At 37.9% G+C, this 22,500-nt stretch overlaps 1 protein-coding gene across 5 annotated transcripts in view; it reads left to right on the top strand.

Annotated features, from left to right (window-relative positions):
* Positions 1 to 7,843: 7,843 nt before the first annotated feature.
* The window catches only part of LOC135204057 (glutamine-dependent NAD(+) synthetase-like), a 71,634-nt gene continuing 56,977 nt past the window's right edge, over positions 7,844 to 22,500 (top strand). Inside the window, exons 1-2 of one of the 5 annotated variants that reach the window (XM_064234023.1) lie at positions 7,844 to 7,925; positions 14,391 to 14,555. In XM_064234023.1, coding sequence (XP_064090093.1) covers positions 14,410 to 14,555 — 146 coding nt within the window. In that variant the 5' untranslated portion in view covers positions 7,844 to 7,925; positions 14,391 to 14,409. Of the gene's footprint in view, positions 8,020 to 10,611; positions 10,764 to 14,390; positions 14,556 to 22,500 lie in introns of those variants that run through there. The other 4 variants (XM_064234026.1, XM_064234025.1, XM_064234024.1 and 1 more) reach the window with 4 other exon arrangements.

The raw sequence follows: 22,500 nt of genomic DNA, 5'->3' as shown, positions 1-22,500 counted from the left end.
AGTGACCCAATTGGAAGCAATTAATTCAAATTAACCCTTCAGCGTGAATATGAGACTCTTAAGAAGTCACCCGTAGAATTTGTTCTGAAATGAAAGGTTAGGATTGGATGAAGGTATTGTTGAAGAAGCTGAACAGCAAAATAGGGATAACTCCAAGTGAACATCTGAAAAATAAAAGGTAGAAAGCTACACAATAGGGGACCTCAAGTACTGCCTAAAGTGTGCCATGTAAGGCACACTGTTGGTTGTGGCCCCTCTCTCTGTCCTGTACTAGTTATTGTACGATGTGGATGAACTAAGAATGGTTTTTCCTGTTCTTATAAAAAGTTTTATTTTTCATTATTTTCGTCTTTTTTTGTTTATTTGTATTACTGACCAAGATTATGCCAAAAAGTTTAGCGGAAATTTGACCAATGGGGATAAAATTTAAGGCGAGATAGGAATATAACTTTTGGGAGAGGGAACGTAACTTTTCGAGGAAAGGAGAGACCTTTGCTGGTGTTTGTCGATCAGCTTTGGCGGTGGTTTGCGGTATCGCAACGCTCTCCTTTGTACATGACTGACGGATATGATCGCTAAATTTCTGCCGATGCTCGTGAATGACGGAAAATATTAACATTAGGGGGTTGTTACATACAGATGGAATAATAGACGTGTTTTACACATCTTTCAAGTAATTAAGATATATTTTCTATTTTTATTAGCAAATAATATTAATACAAACCTTACCAGTATATTAAATATCTGGCATCTTGCACGTATATACTCCTGAAGACCCTGGCCCAGCCGAGGAAATATTTATGCAACATCGTACGATGCTTTTTCGTGATCTTCTCAAAGTAGCAAAACTTTGTGAAGTCTCCATCTTTTGCCGAGGACCTCCACTCATATTTTCAGCGCCTAAAAAACTTGCTTCTTTAACGGACAAGACTTTCTCACATCTTTCTAGATGACCTTTGGTTCTCACAAACTAGGGCTTTGAATATTTCAGATAAGAAAGGAAGTTTCCTTCATAGAAGTTTCACGTATTCCGCTGTGAGGACAAACTTATCACCAACTATTTTCTCGTCGAATAATAACCGGTTTCGACGAAACATGTCTTGACATTCAGAAGTAAATGGTTATCTGTTGGGTTCCTTAGGCGAAGTGGGTCCAGGCAGTGTTGCCAGATGCCCTTGGCAAAATTTCTGTGGATTTTGTTACTTTTTTCTGTAAATTTAATAAAATTTCTGTAGACTACTCATACTTACTTTATTTGCTATCTAATAAAAATATTTGAAATTACTGATACATAACTGTAAAATTACATAAATTTAATCCTTTTACATATACAAAAACACTTTAACATAACTTTGGAAAATTATGTGAAATGCTGCAACACAATCTAGGTAATGCCTATACATAAATTTGCATGAATGATATAAATGTTAGTCCTTCTACCAGACACACTTCATAATTTTAGAAATTGATAATGCAACAATGCAAAACAGTTTAGGCCTACAGAGAATGACAATAATGAAAATAAATATCCAATGCTTATGAACAATTCTGGCTGTACCTCTTAATGACATAGGTACTTTGCAAGTTATTAGAAAAATAAAATTATTAGCTCACATATTGTACTATGCTCTCATAATTACTACACTCTTCTGGGAGATATGTTGCTGATTACCATACTAATCCACACCACTTTTCTCAGTAACCTTAGTAATGCCCTTCTTATACATGCTGCTATTAAATTTATCTAATAATAACTTACCTACTGGTAGATTATAACACGTGCTATTACTTAGAAATCTTTTCGTGTGCAACACTCCTCCATTGATGGGTTCTGTGGCCAACCTATTCCTCAATTTAGTTTTTAGCCTATTCATGGCCGAAAATACTCTTTCAACCGTTGCACTTGAGTGCGGGGACACAGCAAGTTTAACATGAAGTTGGATAAAAGAGGAAAAAGGGGGTCTCCGTTCCCAGACTTTGCATCTCTTACTTTTATCCAGAATTTAACTGCCGTTTCATCACTAGAGCTATACTCTGCTTTTTACCATGTCCACCCGCTTGTGGTGTTTGCGTATAGTAACACTGCGTCCCGGGCTTTCGATAGTTACGCTATGTGTAAGTTTTAGGTAAATAAAAGGATATCTGGGTGTACATTTGCAACTGAAAAGTATTTTAATAATTTACTGTACGCGAATTACACCGTTAATATTCGAAATAGGATATTGTTATTATTGTTGAATGTAAGCAAACAACAGGCGGGTGGACAAATGGAAAAAAAAAACCGAGTATAGTTAGTCAAAAAACCGAGTATAGTTAGTCAGTAGCTCTGACTTCGCAGTGACATCCACTCATCATCAATGCCTTGCACCATGTAGTCAGTGACAAAAGACGAGGATGGGAAAGCTGCCATGAGGTGCAAGAGAATTTTTTACCTTACTTTTCACAACCGCAGTGTTTAATGCTTCTAATTTTTTGAAAGACTGGGTTATTAAAAGAAAATCTCTTCAATATTTGACTGGCAGCTTCATTGTAAAATGACAAACAAAGCTGCAGGAATACTTGAATACTTTGTGATTCTATTCCATGATCTCTCGAAAGTGACATGTCAACTTGAGCACCAAGATACATGTTTTCTAGCTTTTTATAAAAGTTGTGAGGATCAGCAAATGCAAAACTGCCAAGTGATCTGCTTCTTAAGCAATCATCTTTTAGATAACAGTTCTAGATTGTTCGGTAGCAGTGAGATATAGAACTATGTAATTTGTGAATCTGATTGCTTTCTGACTGCATTTGCTTATTCAGATTATTGAAGATGGGCAAGTATATCATTCATATTTGGGTTTAAACTTTATTTTTAGATGGACAGGAATTAATATTTCAAGACTGCTGCTCTATCACGACAATTTCTTGAGAATTTCTGAGTCGTGTACAACAAACTCCTGTAGATTTATGATAAAAATGAAAAAAATTCTGTAATTCTGTAATTTGCAAAAAATCCAGTAGAAATACAGAAATTCCTTTAGATCCAGCAACAATGCGTCCAGGTAAAGAATTTTACAGGTAGTCTACATGCTCTGGTAACATTTTCATTTTGTGTCCGGTTTCCCCAGGAATGGCATTTGCAACAGTTTTACAAGGTTTATGGCAATACTTTGTTCATGTCACATTCCTGTTCCTAATGAAATTTGCTGGTGACGTATCATATCCATTTCAAATCTTAACCAATAAGAATCAAGTTTTAATCGTGACATGTGATATTCCACGCTGATTGACTGTTGTGACTAAGAGCTCCGCCCGTATCCTTGTGGGTAGCCAATCAGCAGTATAGGTGGGAAAAAAGAGGCGGAGTCAACAGGTCCTGTTCTGGGTGTCTAGGTTTGTCAGTTCCAACATTATTTTGCTCACCGCTAACGTCACTTTCCCGATTAAATAACCAAGTCGGTGAAGAATATGAATAAAGCCAGGTCGTATCATGAGGCAGATTTCCATTAAGATGCAGTATTAATGAGAGTTTTTTTTTAACGTATTTCCTTTGTCAACATTATATATATATATATATATATCAATTCAAGCTACAAATGTCCTTTAATATCTAAATTCACTTTACCTCCCAAATGATATATTTTTCATATATGTACCGAAGGGGAATTTTTTAATTGATAATAATTTCGTCCCCCCATGGGATCGAACCACCGTCCAAGTGGACGGGGACGAAATCAGGACAGTCAGTGACGCTATCCAATCAGCCAACAGAGACGCTATAAGTTCATATCGATTCTGACCTTACAAATCACCCTCGATCTGAGTGCTTTCGTAATTAGAATCGATATGAAACCCCGTCTACCATGTTGGCCAATTCGAGCGTTTGACAGCACGTAGCCTTTTGTTATGAATAATTATCACATCGAACCGTGATCCATTTATATATCAATTCAAGCTACAAATGTCCTTTAATATCTAAATTCCACTTTACCTCCCCCAAATGATATATTTTCATATGATTGTACCGAATGGGGAATTTTTGTTTTTTAATTGATAATAATTTCGTCCCCCCATGGGATCGAACCACCGTCCAAGTGGACGGGGACGAAATCAGGACAGTCAGTGACGCTATCCAATCAGCCAACAGAGACGCTATAAGTTCATATCGATTCTGACCTTACAAATCACCCTCGATCTGAGTGCTTTTGTAATTAGAATCGATATGAAACCCCGTCTACCATGTTGGCCAATTCGAGCGTTTGACAGCACGTAGCCTTTTGTTATGAATAATTATCACATCGAACCGTGATCCATTTATATATCAATTCAAGCTACAAATGTCCTTTAATATCTAAATTCACTTTACCTCCCAAATGATATATTTTCATATATGTACCGAAGGGGAATTTTTTAATTGATAATAATTTCGTCCCCCCATGGGATCGAACCACCGTCCAAGTCAGAATCGATATGAACTTATAGCGTCTCTGTTGGCTGATTGGATAGCGTCACTGACTGTCCTGATTTCGTCCCCGTCCACTTGGACGGTGGTTCGATCCCATGGGGGGACGAAATTATTATCAATTAAAAAATTCCCCTTCGGTACATATATGAAAATATATCATTTGGGAGGTAAAGTGAATTTAGATATTAAAGGACATTTGTAGCTTGAATTGATATATAAATGGATCACTGTTCGATGTGATAATTATTCATAACAAAAGGCTACGTGCTGTCAAACGCTCGAATTGGCCAACATGGTAGACGGGGTTTCATATCGATTCTAATTACAAAAGCACTCAGATCGAGGGTGATTTGTAAGGTCAGAATCGATATGAACTTATAGCGTCTCTGTTGGCTGATTGGATAGCGTCACTGACTGTCCTGATTTCGTCCCCGTCCACTTGGACGGTGGTTCGATCCCACAGGCACCATTGACTTGAAATTCAAGCTTCCAAAGAATTTGGTGTCCATTCGAAAGAAGTAACAGAAGGTAATAGGAAGTAGAGATAGAAGATATCAATTATTATAAGAACGGATAAATTAGCAAATTAATAACTACATGAAAATTTCAAGTAAAATATAAAAATACAAGAATGGTTTTAAGGTAGTAATGCATTACACCTTTGCTTGAACTGAAGTTCATTCATACCACTCCTTTTACACCCATCTTTCAAGCCTTTCTACTCTCAATTAAGTTTCAGCGCTGAATGACCCTGTAGGTAGGTCCCAGTGCTTGGCCTTTGGCTTAAATTCTATATTCCACTCCTAATTGACCCTGCTGGGGTCAATTAGGGGCTTTACGCTAATAGAGCCATTTAATGGGATATTTTTTATTCAGTTGAGAAATTACTCTCATAGACGGAATGAGCTTAAATACCTAACTTACTTATTCAACATTCAACCAGAATTAGGGGAATTTTAAATAAGCTTTTCTAGTCGTTTATGTACACATACACAGGCAAGAAGCCTGGTAGGTTTGGGTGAAAGGTAATTGTTGTAACTTAGCTAAGTTACCCTTGAGCTTCGCTGGCTGAGAGGGCCAGAAATGCCGTTTTCTGTAAAGAGAAGTTCTGAGCCGTTTTCTGTTATTTCATCATTCTCGAAATGATTCTTTGCTTGGAGTTATGCTGGGCACCAATAAATTTCTGCACAAAACGGATCTCTTGTTGAATTTCTATTTTAATGATGAGGAAGAGAGAAAATTGCACCTTGCTATTCATCTTTCTACAGTATTAATTTTATGAGAAACCTTTAAATTTCTGTTCAATTGCATTATTTACTTGAAATAATCGAAAGTATAAATAAATCACTCTGTTAATAAATAAAAAAATGTTTCATATGGAAATCAGAGAAACTTAACTGCAAGAATTGAATCGAATCATCGAGTCTACGAAATGCTAAATATATAAGGCAGCTCCCGTAGATTTTACCTAGAAATACCAATCTCTCTCTCTCTCTCTATAATTGCTTTTTAATAAAAAGAGCACACTAATCAGGGGCGTCATTTCGGGTGGGGCAGTGAGGGGCGCTCGCCCCCCAAACTTTCTAGGGGGGCCTCCAAATCAGCGATAGGAAAAAATCTATATGTATATATATATATTTGTGGGAAATTTGTTTCACTCAGTGGGAAGATTGAAGGAATATACTCTACAAATTTACAAGGGTAATTCCTTCCACTGAGTGTTCTCTAGTAGTATAGTAAATGGTAATAAAACGGGCTGTTAAGCACACAATTCCTCCGTGTGCCCAACGTGTTTTCAGACTTGTGCCAGAAAATCCAAAGGGTTAATAATTGCTTGGTAAGTTTAAGTAGGCTAGTTAAATTCAGGTAAGAGTAATTCAGGTAAATGTAATTAATCTAATAAGGACTATGAATAAATCAAACCAAGGCCATAAATTCCAGGGCAGTTCAGTTTGGTCCCAGAATTCTATTAAGTTCCGACCCGGTTAAAGTAAAATTAAGGTAAACTAATCCCGAATAGTAATGCTAAGTAAACAGACAGACCTAATTTTGACTAAATTTTCTACTACGCCCATGTAATTATATAAACCCCTGTAAAATTGTTCAGTCTGAGTCTATGCCTAATTAATTCTCATAAACTCCAGTATTACAATAGCCTAACTACGTAAAAGGGCTCAAAAATTAGTTAAGGTGAAGAAAACAGTGTATTACGTCTTGAATAAGTAAGTTAAGTTAAATACGTAAGTTTAACGTTAAAAGACGAAACCGCTTCCTAACGAAATGATTGTAGGTTCAAGTCAACCGTCCAATAATGGCGGTCTAGCCTTTGTGGAAAAATTAGTATGTTGACCTACCTTTAAGTTAACCCAGTTTGGACACACACCTCTTAATTCACTCTTAAACTAAAAACAAATCTTATATATTTAATCAGCAAACCCAGCGACCTCTAATTACATTCGCGGAAGTAAATTGGTACGTTGACAAGAAATGCTATTTTACTTACCGAATTTTCCGCCGACCGATCAGTGAGAATGGCCGTTTTAAGTTTTGGTTGCAGATAAGGATTCGGATAGGATATGGGTTAGGATAGGTACAAACAGGAAAGATCATACAAACCAATTATCTTAAGGGTTATTAATTTCTAAAACCCTACACTACGTAAATTAAACTCAAGACGAAGTCTACGAAACAAGTTCGTCCGTCTCGGTTGCTGTCGGTTTTAACAAGGCCCCAAAAACCCGATCGGCCTATGGCTACCCCTCGAAAAGGCCTATGTCAGGTCAATGGTTCTTATCACTCCCTAAATCAATTAAATAATTTCTTAAATAATTTGAAGGGACAGTTAAATCTGTTTATTAAATCTATCTATCAAATATTTTAAATGTTGAGTAAAATTAATCAAGTTATTCAAAATATAATATTAATTTTTCTGCAGAGCTTATACTAAAGAAAATAGGGTATAGTTATTTTGTAGCTCTTAGCAGTGACTTCGTTAAAGGTTAGAAAATGTATATGTACAAATAAATTTACAGCAATATTTATATATAGGTACAATTATTACAAGGTCACTGTTCACGAAACAAAGTGTCGAAAAAATAAAAATAAGGTTAAAGTGTAGAGAGGGATTAATTGAAATTAGTTATTTGTAACATTTTCAGAACAATGTAAATAACACATAACATAAAATAGTCACCCATTAAAGTATTAAGGCAGTTTTCTTTAAGTGCTGAGACATCTAATCACTTTATTCACAAATAAATTAATGACCTGTCACTCACAGCTTTTGATTGAGTGGTCAATATTTTCATGCTTACGCTATAATTTATTATGCATTTAATAATTTAATAAAACTTTTCACATGTCACGTTATGAAAATTTAAATCTCTACCGAATGTCATACTTTGTTGACACTCAACGCCAAGGCCAGTTGGCCACCCCGACTCACACAACAGTGACAAGCACGCTCAGCCAGTGGTTGGTAAGTTGGAGAGATTTCGTGAACAGTGGATGATAATATTATAGTGAATATCATTCCCATCATTTCAAGACAGCTTCCAAGGTGAATTTAGTTTGTGAGTGTCATGTGTAATGTTATTAGAAAGTATGTCAGCTAAGCTAGGCTGAGTTCACTTATTAGACAGATTTATCTCTGAGATGGATAATAGATTCACTCATGCCACTGATAACAGCGATGAATGCACTTGACTGTAATTCTAATGCTTTAAATTATTAGAAACTCTACCATAGTACAGTTTTATAAGGATATACACATAGATGAAATCCTAAATGCCCAAATTTCTGTAGTCGAGTCACTTTCTAACTAAGAATGAAAAGCCTAAGGATTTTTGAATTGTATAATGAACTGAAACCATTAGAATATGCCTACTCAGAAATTCTTAAAATTGTTAAAATTCTCATCACCCCTCCAGTAACTACTGCCAGCAATGAATGACTGTTTTCAGTGCTTGTTTAATGAAAACGTATCTACGAACTACCATGAAAAATAAGGGCTTGAATGACTTGCTTCTCATGGCCTCAGAAAAGGAGCTTGTTGAAAATCTTAACTATGACATATGCTGTTATAATTTTGCAAAATTATGATCAAGAAGATATCCACTAATGCAGTAGATAATATCTTAAATGCACGAAGCATATGTTTATTTTGAAATTTCCTTAGATGAACCTTGTTAAAATTATGTACTTCCATTTTATCTCTACACATTTTCCCAAGCTTAAGATCTTCCTGAAAGACCTTTGTGTAGGTAGTGAGCTATATTTAATGCATAGGTTAAATTGCAAATATTCTAGGACCAATACTGTAGTTTTTATAACTTGATGTGTTTAGAAATTTCCACTACCTTATCAAATTTCCTATATAAGTGGCTTCAAATTGCTCCTAATTTATTAATATTTCTAAAAATATTCTCGGGGGCTCTTACAGCGGCTCCCTCCGAGCCCCCCAGCTGGTTACCACCCCACCTCTTTCAGGAGGGGGCGGGGGCCTCAAATTAACCTTTGCCCCCCACGAGGAAAAATGAAATGACACTCCTGACACTAATTCCACAGGAGTGCAACTTTTATAAAATCAGAGGACTTTTTGGTACGTTGTTTCTCTTATAGTTTGTGGTCTCACTTATATATATATATATATATATATATATATATATATATATATATATATATATATAATGATGAAAGTAGGCGTATGGTCGAATTTATTGGTTCACGTTTGTTCGGTCGTGGGATTCGCCTCGCCCCGCTACATCAGCTGTTGAAGGGATTACAAGTGAAGTAATGCAGTATGGTAGCGAGAGTATAAACAAGTGGCTGACCATGGTTTTTTAAAGGCATATGTGAATGAGATTTACTTGCTACTTTGTACAAATGTAGAAGTGATAAAGGCGAATGTGGGAATTAAAGAGCCAGTTTTGTACTCGTATGTATTCACAGATATGCACTGTTCAGTGGTGGTGGTGTGTAGCCATTTCCTAATAATCTGGTTGCTGTTGTATTTAAAGTGAAATATACCTTCAGAGAATTTCAGGAAAAGCATTCATCTACTCAGCGTGAGCGCCTCAGTGGCATGATCGGTATGGTCTTGGCCTGCTACCTCGGTAGCCGCGAGTTCGATTCTCGGGGATTCCACTGAGGGGTTAGAGATGTGTATTTCTGGTGATAGAAGTTCACTCTCGATGTGGTTCGGAAGTCACGTAAAGCCGTTGGTCCCGTTGCTGAATAACCACTGGTTCCATGCAACGTAAAACCACCATAAGATCAAACAAACTACTCAGGGCATCGGGGTTAGCATCGTTAGTGTAGGCCGAAAGGTGTAGTACTATTACTAGAGTGCTTGAGGTTCTTTGCAGCCCTGGCTGCATGCATCCACTTTTGGGCCTTTTCCTTAGTGCAATTGTAGGGCTTGCCTCCCCGGTTTCCCATTAGATCCTTGTACTTCGTTTCCATTATTTCATTCATCTTTATCTTGCTGTCCAACCACTCCAACCCGCTTCTTTGCAGTCTTAGAAGTCCTGAATGGATGGAAGTGCACCAGTGCTGCTTTCCGTTGTAGCCTAAATGTCATGAGTCATTCCAGGTGAGTCATTCATATCATACTGAGCGCATCAGTTGGTAATGTCGATGAGATCACATACAAATGAATAATCAAGCTAAATGTTACTAGACTTTTAGTGGTGTCCAGGAAGGCTGTTTATACCGTGTTTTCAGACATTTCATGGATTATTTAGTGTTCATAGTACACTTTTGCCAACTCGAGACAATGCAGGGAAATAATAAGAATATTTGCACATGCAGTTTCCACACCAGCGCGGCACAGTAGATAGGTTACATACTAACTGCTCTTTATGTTTGAGGAACATTTATAGCTGTAAATAAAAATAATTCAGCCCGTCCCCCCTCCCTACCACGCCAGTGACGTCCTCAACGAATACTAAGCTAGCAGACCCTCTAGTAGCATTCTGACACTGCTAGTTCGAGTGCAGGCACAAAAGTTCGATTAACTCCTTTCATGTTTGTTGTATATTATTTGCTTCTGTGGTAGGATTATTACGATTTGCAAAGTACTTAATTTACCATACTCAGGTAGCATTGGTGATGAAATATCGTTGTGGTTGACTTACTCCCCAAAACCAGAATTTAATAGTGGCGGTCAGCATTATCCTAGTCACTGGCTCACCGGCAAACTGGTCAGTGACTCACTCATTTCAGTCGACAGTAGTGTAACAGACAGCATCCGTTGCTAAGGGGTATGTTGCTTCGCTTCTCTACTAGTAATCGGCTGTGGCAGGTAAACAGATTGGTAAGGTGATATATGCCAGGTAATTCCTCCATCTTCATTTCAACATAACCGTTTTAATATGAACAATTATAGCCAAGAGCAATAGATGAAAATCTCCGTTTGCTATTAGTGGAAAGGTTGATTTATTTGTTTTTATGGTGTTTAAGAAAACAGGAGCTTATACAACTGTTACGATGTCTTATCGGAAATTATGCTAATCGCGATAACCCAATCTCTCAAAGAGAGAGAGGGAGAGATGTCATAGTGGACGTCTGGTAGCTCCCGCCCATCTCAATTTACTCTTATTAAGAGAAGGCAACACCGCTCAACAAAGGTTATGTCGCAGACGGGTTAAAGGCAAAAACAGGACTTTGATGCATGAGGCAAAGTCCCCTCTAAATGTTGGAGTACTTTAACGTAATAGACAAAATAATTATCCTTAGAAATAGGTTAGATTTCTTTATTATATATATGTATATATATATATATATATATATATATATATATATATATATATTATATATGTGTGTGTGTATATATATATATATATATATATATATATATATATATATATATATATATATATATATATATATATATATATATACACATATATATATATATATAAATATATATATATATATATATATATATATATATAATATAATGTATTTATTATATTATGAAATATGCTTTTTTAAAATATGGCTTCAGCCAAATACACCAGATCCTATGTCTTCGCTTTTAACAAAGCTAAAATAAGGGAAATTGTGCAAAGGTAAATTTTTGTGGTAACTGAATCCTGTAAAAGAGGATTTACAAAGTTTGAAAATTAGGTTCCAGTTACACTTATAATAGATAAAAATTCCGTTATTGAGGAATTTATATGTAAACAAGCTATTATTAATATGCAGCATAGCTTGGAACCCACATTGTCAGAAGTCTAGCGGAACATCGACCATCGTAATCGATTACCTGACTTTCTCGACAACCGTTTTCATATAAATACGGGTAGAAGCACCACCAGAATTCAACACTTCTTCTACAATGTTGTGATCATGCCGTGTCGATATGCAGAGAAGCGTACACCACACTTTCATTCCCCGTGTTTGTACTATAACCACACGTATTACGTTTGCACTTATCTAGTGTCCATGTTCTTGTAGGGCTGAAAGTAATATAAGCAAAGGGAATTGTAAAAAAAAAAAAAAAAAAAAAAGAGATAAATTTACAATATTTGCGTTGATCTAACTAGCATTCTATATATATATATATATATATATATATATATATATATATATATATACACTATATAATATAGTGCATATATATATATATATATATATATATATACACTATATGTATATATATATTGTCTATCACAGTCATCCTGTTCGATGGGTGGTTTTTATAGTGTGGTGCTCCAGGTTGCATCCTACCTCCTTGGGAGTCCATCACTTTTCTAGGAGCACACTCTTCTACATGAGACCTGGAGCTACTTCGGCATCTAGTCTTTCCAGGTTCCTTTTCAGGGATCTTGGGATCGTGCCTAGTGTTCCTGTGATTATGGGTACCTTCTCAATTCTATTTTCAGGTCTTGATGCTTATCAGTCTTTTCTCACTCTTTCTCATCTACTCTGGTGTCCCATGGTATTGCGACATCAGTGAGTGATACTTTCTTCTTGATTTTGCCAATCGATGTCACGTCTGGTCTGTTTGCACGTATCACCCTATCTGTTTTGATACCATAGTCCCAGAGGATCTTGGCCTGGTCGTTTTCTATCACTTCCTCTGGTTGGTGCTCGTACCCCTTATTACTGCAAGGTGTTTCTTGCAAAGGCTCCAGTGAAGAGCTTTGTCTACCGAATCGTGCCTCTTTTTGTACAGGTTCTGTGCAAGTGCCGGACATTCGCTTGCTATGTGGTTTATGGTCTCGTTTTTCGTATTACACTTCCTGCATATGGATGAGGTGTTATTCCTATCTATCGTTCTTTGGACGTATCTGGTTCTTAGGGCCTGGTCTTGTGCCGCATTTAGCATTCCTTCTGTTTCCTTTTTGAGTTCTCCCCTCTGTAGCCATTGCCATGTTTCATCGCTGGCCAATTCTTTAGTCTGTCTCATGTTCTGTCCGTGAATTGGTTTGTTGTGCCATTCCTCTGTTCTGCTTGTCATTATCCTGTCTGTATATCTCTGGATCTTCGTATACTTTTATCAGTCCTTCTTCCCATGCACTCCTTAGCCACTCGTTTTCACTGGTTTTCTGATATTGCATCAGTGTTCTGCTCTCGATGTTGACGCAGTCCTCTATGCTCAGTAGCCCTCTCCCTCCTTCCTTTCGTGTTATGTATAGTCTGTCTATTTGTTCTTGGGTGTAGTGCTTTGCGTATATTGTCATGTTTCCTAATTTTCTGGTCTATGCTGCAGAGTTCAGCCTTCGTCCACTCCACTACTCCTGCTCTGTATCTGATTACTGGTACTGGCCATGTGTTAGTGGCTTTCATCATGTTTTCGGCGTTGAGTTTTGACTTTCTTTTCCCATCTGGTAGCTTTATTCCTTCAGTCCTTGTTACACTGCCTTTTTTTGTATGTTGACCAAGGCACATTTTTTAATTCCATACTCCATCTTGATGCCCCCAGATACAATTCTCACACTGGATTAGGGTATCTATTTCCTTGATGCTCTTACCATACAGCTTGATGTTGCCCATGAACATGAGATGGTTAATTCTGTTGCCTCCTTTCTTGAGTTGGTACCCAGCTTCCGTCTAATGTAGTACTTATGTCATGGGAATCATGGCTACTATGAAGAGAAGTGGGGACAGTGAGTCACCTTGAAAGATCCATATCCTGATGTTAAGCTCTCCTAGTCTTATCCCAGAGCTTGTAAGTATTGTATTCCAGTTGCTCATTGTATTTTTGAGGAAGCTGATGGTGTTTTCCTCTGCTCCATATATTTTCGACCATTCTATTAGCCCTGTGTGTGGTATCATGTCGAAGGCATTCTTGTAGTCAATCCATGCCTTGCTAAGGTTGGTTTTCCTTCTCTTACTATTCTTCATTACCATTTTGTCTAACAGGAGGTGGTCTTTTGTCCCCTTACACTTCCTTCTGCAGCCTTTCTGTTGGCGGGGGATGGTGTTTGTATCCTCTAGGTAGTTTTATAGCCTTTCACGGATGATTCCTGTTAGTAGCTTCCACATGACTGGTAGACAGGTGATAGGCTTGTAGTTACTTACTATATTTCCCTTGTTCTTGTCTTTCTGTACTAAGGATGTTCTATTATTATCATTATTATTATATTGGATCTTTCCTAGATAGTGACCCCAGCAAAGTTCGAGGCTCGTTATCTAGGACTAATATTTCTTTTGGGTCATTATCTTGGTATTCACAGACTTTTGTTTATGATTTTACAGTCATCTCCAACGGGCCTGTACTACTGGCTTGTACTAAACACCCCACAAAGTTGGATATACATACTGGGTTAAAACCCTTGGGGTCACTATCAAGGAAAGATCTTTATATTATTATTATTATTATTATTATTATTATTATTATTATTATTATTATTATTATTATTATTATTATTATTATTATTATTATTATTATTATTCATGAAGTCTAGTGTTTATAGCAGACGTTTTTACTCAGGTACTATAACTTCGAGGATATGGGGAGAGTAGCAGTACTTGCAACTTGTTCCTTAAACCAGTGGGCTCTTGACTATCAGGGAAACGTGGAACGGATCATCGAATCTGTCAGGAAGGCCAAGAATTCTGGTGCCCGGTATCTGTGTGGGACTGAGCTCAGCATCACGTAAGTAGCACTTGAATATTTATTCTGAATAATTATGATGATAATAATGACGATGTTGATAGTATCCATGAAAGATGAACGATGATTTATCTTCCATTAACTTCCTATCAAGAATTTTAACTGGTGAATTTATAGTAAAACTGCCTCATTACGTTATACGTTATAGTTCAAAATTGTCCGATGGAGCCCTTTGAAAGATAAAAATTTACAAAGGTTGAAGTCGTATAACGATGAATAAATTAAAATTATGAAAAAAACAATCAAATCTTGACGTAGAAAGACCACCAACCAAATTTGAGGAAGTTATAATACAAAACCGTGAAAGAGGTCTGGTTGTTGAGCAAAACTCCGATTATCCTTCATTTTCTTAATTATAAAGCGATTTTCCCCCACATCACTTACTTGTTACATCACTCCATCCATAACGATAATTAAAGAGACAGGGCGACCTAACTAACCCTTTTCACCAGACCACTGAGCTGACTAACAGCGTGGCTAGGAACCAGTTGGTTACTTAGCAAAGGGACCTACAGCTTATTGTGGGATCCGAACAACATCGAGAAATGAGTTTCTATCACTAGAAACAAATTCCTCTAGTATTGCGTTGGCAGAGCGGGGAATTGAACCTGGACTCTGAGCTCGGTAGACGAGCACGTAACGGACTCGTCCAACGAGAGTAGGGAAAAAGACTCCATTTCAGCTCAACCTCAACTTGCATTTATCTTAACCTCATGTACTTTGACCATTAACGACTCCACGGGAAAACCACCAAATATTTCGCTTTAGTTCAGAAAAGAACCCGAAATGGCTCACGAAGAACTCTTCGGATAGGAGAACCATGGTTTCGCTCGACCCCTTGAAAGTACCCAACCCTTGGATCAAGATATACTCTACGGATGAAAAATAAAAAACCACCATTTCACATAAATATGAATATGAATGTAAAAATTCTAAGTCCCTTAACCTAATCCTAAACCCATAACCCCCACCCACCTTATGAAAATACCCCAACCCCATTTTTGGCTCAACGGAATTAGTACTTCTACGCCTTCCTGCAATTGATGAACGAGACCTGGGGGATTCAATGAATTATGAAATCTAAGGTTATATATTATAGGCAGCCACTCGGCAGGGGGGTGGGGGGCACTTCCAGCTATTTGGGCGCTAATTTCCACGGAAAGAGGGTGCTGGCATGGCTAGACATTAAGACGAAGAGATCCAGAAAACAAAGAGACGAAAGACGAGGAGGATTTGATTTACTCAATACTTTGCTCTAATGGGCAAATAATTTTCCTTATTAATCTAAGCTCATTCTTCTATTATTCTTCATTTATTCACATTTGCCCACATGCTTAGCATCAATCTAAGTCTTAACAACTCAAGTATTTTTGTGGTGCTCAGCCATTTCTACTATCATGAAGAGTCTAGGTCATGATAGCCGAAGACCGCATTCACACTTAAGCGCACCAGTAAACATTCGTATTCTCTCACAAATGGGCCGCGATTTGGCGAACATCGACCGTGAGTCAAGTTGAAAAACACATTAAGTTACTAAATAGTGCTTTTAGACCGAAAGTTTTGCAGCTGAAGCTGAGAAAACTGTTCAAGCTGCCAATGACTTTTATCGTGTATCGGCAACAAAGATAAAACTCCCGTAAACTTATGCCATCAAACACAACCGTAGGTAAAATTGAGAGAAAATCTTTTTAATCAAAAGTACTGTGCTTGAAAGAACACATTTTACTGTTGTTTTCACATCGATAAAAGATAAATAAAAGATAAATATCGTGAAAATAGCTAGCGGAATCACGTAATATTTTTACTTAATAAACATACCGTCAACATATCTGTTAACGAAAAAAATAATTTAGTTCACAATCACAACGAGACGTATTCAAGTCATATTTCGAATTAAAAACACGTCGCATAACGAAAAATTCTCTTTTCTTATATAAGTCAGGTATCTAGATATTCGTTTATGCTAACTAGAAGCAAGGAAATTCGCTCAGAATTGAGTTAAATATGGCGAAACAAACTTGTACAGAGTTTAAGATTTAATGTTTAGCCAGTTGGAAAAGCTTCGTCGAGGGGCAAACATGAACGTTGTCCAAAATACATCGAAATAAACAGGCATCGGTCTAGGGCAGATATATACGTCTAGAATGGTCTGGCTCACGAAGTCTGATTTATTGTGTAGAGGTGTGCAAGAACAATTATAAAAATAAATAGATAAATAACACTAGTTAAATAAATAATAAGGGCCACGCAAAAATATTTGGCTTCCCCAGTAGGCCAACAAAAATTGTCGTTAGGCAGCAAGTGGTGGCTCAGATATCGTTTATTTGTTTATTTATTTATTTATTACCATCTATGTTAGTATTATTGTCATCTTAGAATTTTACTCTTAAGTCAGATCTTAGTTTCGAAGAAGAAATGTCCACCAGACTATACTCTGTTCTTTTCCATCTGTCCACCCGCCTGTGGTGTTCGTGCATGGTAACACTGCGTCCCGGGCTTTAAATAGTTACGTTATGTGTAAGTTTTAGGTAAATAAAAGGATATCTGGGCGTACATTTGCAACGAAAAGTGTTTAAATAATTTACTGTATACGCTAATGTACACCCAGATATCCTTTCATTTACCTAAAACCTACACAAAGCATAACTATTTAAAGCCCGGGATGCAGTGTTACCATGCGCGAACACCACAATCGGGTGGATAGAAGAAAAAAAAAACAAAGTATAGGTAAGACAGACGAGTTTCTGGCTTATTTTCGAAGAATAAGACTTACTTGACACAAGGTACATGTAAAAGATTGCCTGTGATTGTATAATTAGATTAATACTTGACACAATGTACAATAAATAGATTGTTTGTAGTTGTAATTAGAATAATACTTACCTGGCACAAGGTATGCCAAATAGATTGTTTGTGGTTGTAATTAGAATAATACCTACATGGCATAGGGTTCACCAAATAGATTGTTTGTAGTTGCACTTAGAATAATACTTACCTGGCACAGGGTACTCCAAATATATTGCCTCTAGTTGTAATTAGAATAATATTTCCCTGGCACAGGGTATTCCAAATAGATTGCCTTTAGAATAATAATAATAATAATAATAATAATAATAATAATAATAATAATAATAATAATAATAATAATAATAATAATAATAATATGTGGTGCCGTGGAGGAGTGGGTTAGGTCGTCAATAGACTTAAGTCAAGTTAAGCAACATTGGGGCTGGTCAGTCGTTGGATGGGTGACCGCTCTCCTTGGCGTTGATTCCTTGGGAAAGGATCTTTACCATAATTTCCTGAGTACCAATCCCTGATGGGATAGGGTCCAGCTATGGGTTAAATAGCAAAAAACTCAGCAATGATGGAAAGAAATGAAGGAATAAACGACAACGACGTAAATGGAACCTCTGGCAACAGAGGAGCTTCGTCCGGCAACCAGGTATTCAACCCAATTGAAGGGGAAGACGGTCAGGTACTTGGAGGTCGTCATCCAGCAACTGATCACCACAACGACAGTAATCAACAGCCTGAGATTGGAGCTACAGAGGGCAAAAAGGAAGGAAATGGACAAGAGAAGAAAATAAGGAAAATATGGAGATGCTACATCAGAAGCAACCCGACGGAGAGAGGATATAGAAGAAGATTGGTCAACATCTGGAATGAGAGGAATAACACCCTCCAAACAGAGCAGAGGCTGGCAGACCAAGTAAGGAACATAAAGAAAAAGAACTGGCTCTCCCCATCAGAAAGAGAAGAACTGGAAAGGGAAATGTGTCACACGACAACGAATTACACGAAGACGAACTGAGAGACGATGCCACAAGAAAGAAACGACAGGGAGGATGAGGTATCAAACAACGACACACGAAGAAACACCGACGAAGTAACAGAGAGGACGGAATGGGTAGAAAAGATTAGACAATGGATGGAGCCAGATACAGAGAGAACAAAGATCCCCTCCATGAAAGCCTACAACACCAAGAAATTAAGGGAGAAAACAAGTGAGGTCAATGAAATAATGGGCATAATACGCACCACCAGTATCACAGAAACAAATAACTTGACATATGCAGGAGCAAGATTAGTAGCAGAACTGATGGGGATTCGAACACCAACACCACCAGCACACCAACCCAACAGAAACCAAAACAGCAACCTCCTTGGAAAAGGCGCCTGGAAAAGCAAATCATGGTGATGAGATCTGACTTGAGTAAACTGAAAGAGATGGCAGAAAAAAGGCTAAGAAGCAAGAAAACAAGGGAGGAACTCAACGAGAAATACAAAGTACAAGAGAGGGGACTAAACAACACAATAGAAGATGTAAAACAGAGGCTTAAGGCCAAAGCACATAAGATCCAACGGTACATGAACAGGAATAAGGGATACCAACAGAACAAACTATTCGGCAACCAACCAGAAAAGACTATACATCCAACTAAGAGGGGAAGACAACACCCAGAAATTCCTGAAGCCGAACCAAGTAAGAGACTCTGGGAAAACATATGGAGCAATCCGGTATCACACAACAAACATGGCTCCAGGAAGTCAAGGAAGAAGAAACAGGGAGAATAAAACAAAGATTCACAGAGATCACGACAGACACAGTCAGACACCAACTAAAGAAAATGCCAAACTGGAAAGCCCCAGGTCCCGATGAAGTCCATGGATACTGGCTCAAAAACTTCAGGCCCTACACCCACGAATAGCAGAACAACTCCAGCATTGTATCTCAAATCACCAAGCACCCAAATGGATGACCACAGGAAGAACATCCTTAGTACAAAAAGACAAGAGTAAGGGAAATATAGCCAGTAACTACAGGCCTATCACCTGCCTACCAATAATGTGGAAGTTACTAACAGGTATCATCAGTGAAAGGCTATAAAACTACCTAGAGGAGACAAACACCATCCCCCACCAAGAAAGGCTGCAGAAGGAAGTGTAGGGGCACAAAAGACCACTCCGGTAGAGACAAAATGGTAATGAAGAACAGTAGAAGGAAAACCAACCTAAGCATGGCATGGATAGACTATAAGAAAAGCCTTCGACATGATACCACACACATGGCTAATAGAATGCCTGAAAATATATGGGGCAGAGGAAAACACCATCAGCTTTCTCAAAAATACAATGCGCAGCTGGAATACAATACTTACAAGCTCTGGAATAAGACTAGCAGAGGTTAATATCAGGAGAGGGATCTTCCAGGGCGACTCACTGTCCCACTACTCTTCATAGTAGCCATGATTCCCATGACAAAGTACTACAGAAGATGGATGCTGGGTACCAACTCAAGAAAAGAGGCAACAGAATCAACCATCTGATGTTCATGGACGACATCAAGCTGTATGGTAAGAGCATCAAGGAAATAGATATCCTAATCCAGACTGTAAGGATTGTATCTGGGGACATCAGGAATAGAAAAATGCGCCTTAGTCAACATACAAAAAGGCAAAGTAACGAGAACTGAAGGGATAAAGCTACCAGATGGGAGCAACATCAAACACATAGATGAGACAGGATACAAATACCTGGGAATAATGGAAGGAGGGGATATAAAACACCAAGAGATGAAGGACACGATCAGGAAGGAATATATGCAGAGACTCAAGGCGATACTCAAGTCAAAACTCAACGCCGGAAATATGATAAAAGCCATAAACACATGGGCAGTGCCAGTAATCAGATACAGCGCAGGAATAGTGGAATGGACGAAGGCAGAACTCCGTTGCATAGATCAGAAAACCAGGAAACATATGACAATACACAAAGCACTACACCCAAGAGCAAATACAGACAGACTATACATAACATGAAAGGAAGGAGGGAGAGGACTACTAAGTATAGAGGACTGCGTCAACATCGAGAACAGAGCACTGGGGCAATATCTGAAAACCAGTGAAGAGGAGTGGCTGAAGAGTGCATGGGAAGAAGGACTAATAAAAGTAGACGAAGACCCAGAAATATACAGAGACAGGAGAAAGACAGACAGAACAGAGGACTGGCACAACAAACCAATGCACGGACAATACATGAGACAGACTAAAGAACTAGCCAGCGATGACAATTGGCAATGGCTACAGAGGGGAGAGCTAAAGAAGGAAACTAAAGGAATGATAACAGCGGCACAAGATCAGGCCCTAAGAACCAGATATGTTCAAAGAACGATAGACGGAAATAACATTTCTCCCATATGTAGGAAGTGCAATACGAAAAATGAAACCATAAACCACATAGCAAGTGAATGCCCGGCACTTGCACAGAACCAGTACAAAAAGAGGCATGATTCAGTAGCAAAAGCCCTCCACTGGAGCCTGTGCAAGAAACATCAGCTACCTTGCAGTAATAAGTGGTACGAGCACCAACCTGAAGGAGTGATAGAAAACGATCAGGCAAAGATCCTCTGGGACTATGGTATCAGAACGGATAGGGTGATACGTGCAAACAGACCAGACGTGACGATTGACAAAGTCAAGAAGAAAGTATCACTCATTGATGTCGCAATACCATGGGACACCAGAGTTGAAGAGAAAGAGAGGGAAAAAAAAAAATGGATAAGTATCAAGATCTGAAAATAGAAATAAGAAGAATATGGGATATGCCAGTAGAAATCGTACCCATAATCATAGGAGCACTAGGCACGATCCCAAGATCCCTGAAAAGGAATCTAGAAAAAACTAGAGGCTGAAGTAGCTCCAGGACTCATGCAGAAGGAGTGTGATCCTAGAAACGGCACACATAGTAAGAAAAGTGATGGACTCCTAAGGAGGCAGGATGCAACCCGGAACCCACACTATAAATACCACCCAGTCGAATTGGAGGACTGTGATAGAGCACAAAAAAAAAAAAAAAAAAAAAATAATAATAATAATAAAAAATAATAATAATTAATAATAATAATATCCTTTATTTCAGCTCAGGGCCATATACATGGAATATACAAAATACAGGCAGTAACATACACAATCTAGATACATAAGACAACATGATAAAAAAATGAGTAATCGGTACTTATCTACAAAATAGCTGAGGTAGCATAAAAGATAGTAATCATAATACTGGTAATAACAGTAATAATATTGGTTAGAAAAAAAAGGCATTGCGATTTGTAACAGTTAGTGCACAGATTATATAACTTAAATTTCAATTAGAGACCTTAGGTGGTTTCAGTAGTCAGGTCCAGAGGGCTAAATACGAAAATTGAATGTAAAAAAACTTTAACTTGATAGTAATCACAGTAAAAATGAAAAAGTAAAATACCAACCATAAATATAATAATGACAAAATCTGCAGATGACATCTTGCCAATACAGAGATTAAGTCCTTTAGGGGACAAAGGCCTCATTTTCCCATCTTTCCCACAATTTAGATCTTCTTGCTTCACTCCTTAGGATGCTTTGTATGAGCGTGTTGCTGCTGTTTCTCACTCGGGTTACCAGACTGGACATTGTTCGCTTTACAATGATTTTTAAATTGTCCAGGTGGTTTTCTATGAACATCTGTGTGGCGGAGTGGTAGCGGGGGAGTGTTTGTGAGGCGTCTCAGAATGTCATTGTGCACAGCAGTGATACGTCTCATGGTCTCTCGGGTATAGTTCGTCCAGAGGGAACACCCATAGATACTGTAGCAGTACGGGAAGAAGAGAAGTAGTTTCACGTCTCAGTGACAGAAGGCAAACCTCCTTGCAATCATGTTGCCAGTTGCACATAGTTTACGACGCCTCTGTTCAATATCTGCCGTATCTTTTAGGTCGTCGGTGATAATGTAACCCAAATACGGAAATTCGTGCACAAATTCCAGCCGATGGTACGCCGAGGGTACACCAAATAAATTGTTTGTATTTGTAATTAGAATAATACTTACCTGGCACAGGGTATTCCAAATAAATTGCTTCTAGTTATAATTAGAAGCATTCTTACCT

This window comes from Macrobrachium nipponense, chromosome 44 (genome assembly GCF_015104395.2).
Source record: "Macrobrachium nipponense isolate FS-2020 chromosome 44, ASM1510439v2, whole genome shotgun sequence".
Taxonomy (NCBI): domain Eukaryota; kingdom Metazoa; phylum Arthropoda; class Malacostraca; order Decapoda; family Palaemonidae; genus Macrobrachium; species Macrobrachium nipponense.
This window is presented reverse-complemented; position numbering and strand designations above follow the sequence as displayed.